Source organism: Cyprinodon variegatus, unplaced genomic scaffold (assembly GCF_000732505.1).
Source record: "Cyprinodon variegatus isolate N-32 unplaced genomic scaffold, C_variegatus-1.0 Scaffold1704, whole genome shotgun sequence".
Classification (NCBI taxonomy): domain Eukaryota; kingdom Metazoa; phylum Chordata; class Actinopteri; order Cyprinodontiformes; family Cyprinodontidae; genus Cyprinodon; species Cyprinodon variegatus.
Genome location: NW_015152157.1, coordinates 55192 through 56652, shown reverse-complemented (window position 1 = coordinate 56652; position 1461 = coordinate 55192). Strand labels below are relative to the sequence as shown.

The window sequence follows — 1461 nt, the reverse complement described above, 5'->3', positions numbered from 1 at the left end:
TTTTACATCAGCCTGTTTTCAGGGCCTTTTTTTTGGCTACATATTTGTTATTTTTTGCTACATGCCTCCCCATCTTCTTGCCATATGTTTCTATGGCATAAATCAGTGTCTGTGACCTGTTTTCATTTTAAAAAAGAACATTGGCACAAACCTAGCCTGTATGTATTTTTTGTATGTCATCGAGAGTATTTAAATGATTTTCAATCAGAAAAAAAATGTTTGATTAAAATGCGATTAATCGCAAGTTAACTTAGGCATTGATGCGATTCATCGCGATTTAAAAAATTTAATCGCGATTAATCGCGAGTTAACTTAGGCATTAATGCGATTAATCGCGTTTAAAAAAATTTAATCGCGATTAATCGCGAGTTAACTTAGGCATTGATGCGATTAATCGCGATTAAAAAAATTTAATTGCGATCAATCGCGAGTTAACTTAGGCATTGATGCGATTAAAAAAAAATTTAATCGATTGACAGCACTAGTAAATACACTTAATTTAAGAAATTTTTACTTATTTCTAGATTGTTTTTCCAGTGTGGGACACTTTGTCAATTGAACATGACAATTTACTTATATCAAGTGCATATTATCTTTAACAGTAAAAATTCTCATTCCATTGGCAAATCATCTTATTTACCTGCTCTGTAGGGTAAATACACTTGATTTAAGAAATGTTGACTTATTTCTAGCTGTTTTTTGCAGTGCGCCTCCTCCGTGCCTCAGAGCTGAGGTAAATCCCCCCCTCAGCTCCTCTCTCATAAGTCCCAGTGACCCTTTAACACCACACTATCCTAAATCCCTGCCAGGCGTCTCTACCTTCCTCTCAGAGCGGCCGTGACTCACCTGTTGATCTCCTGTTGTTTCATAAAGGATAAAAATGTGATGTTGCTCTTGAATGTGTTATTTTAGCCATATTTGATGACTGGCTCTTTTCCTCCTTCCCAAACCCCCCCAAAACAAAGCTACCATTGAAGCAGCTAAAGCAAAAGGTACGCAGTGTGACTCAAATTCCTTGTCTGTGTTTGTGTTTGTGATTTTCTTGCCCTTTAAAGAGAGAAAAATCCCCAATATGCTGACTTTTATTCCTTGTTTGTATCTTCACTGTTGTGCATCTACTGACCATCATCTGGCTGATGGAGGATTTTATATTTAGATCACAGCTTCTTGCACTGATGTCTGTAAAATCTACTTTTTAGAGATGCACCAATCAGGCTTTTCCCGGCTGAGATGGTTTCTACTTTTCTTTATGGTTTGATGCATAGATCCATAGAGAGCAGAGCCGCCTCAGCCACTCACCGTCATCTGTTTGGAATCACCTCCTTTCAGGCTTTTAGCTGAGAATATTTCACAGGGTGCACACCTTGCTGTAGCACATCTTTAGGTTTTGCATGGCGTAAATGTTCAAATTTTCCAGAAACAATATTATGTTTCATAGATTCATTCAACCAATCAGAAAGT

The 1461-nt window shown here is 37.3% G+C and overlaps 1 protein-coding gene across 3 annotated transcripts in view; it reads left to right on the top strand.

Moving 5' to 3' along the window:
- LOC107104349 (serine/threonine-protein phosphatase 2B catalytic subunit gamma isoform-like) overlaps nucleotides 1-1461 on the top strand; it is a 55545-nt gene that overhangs the window by 46025 nt on the left and 8059 nt on the right. For 2 of the 3 annotated variants that reach the window (XM_015404339.1, XM_015404338.1), the window contains exon 12: nucleotides 966-992. The exons of the other annotated variant lie outside the window; for it this stretch is intronic. In XM_015404339.1, coding sequence (XP_015259825.1) covers nucleotides 966-992 — 27 coding nt within the window. The remainder of the gene's footprint in view (nucleotides 1-965; nucleotides 993-1461) is intronic. 3 annotated transcript variants of the gene reach the window in all.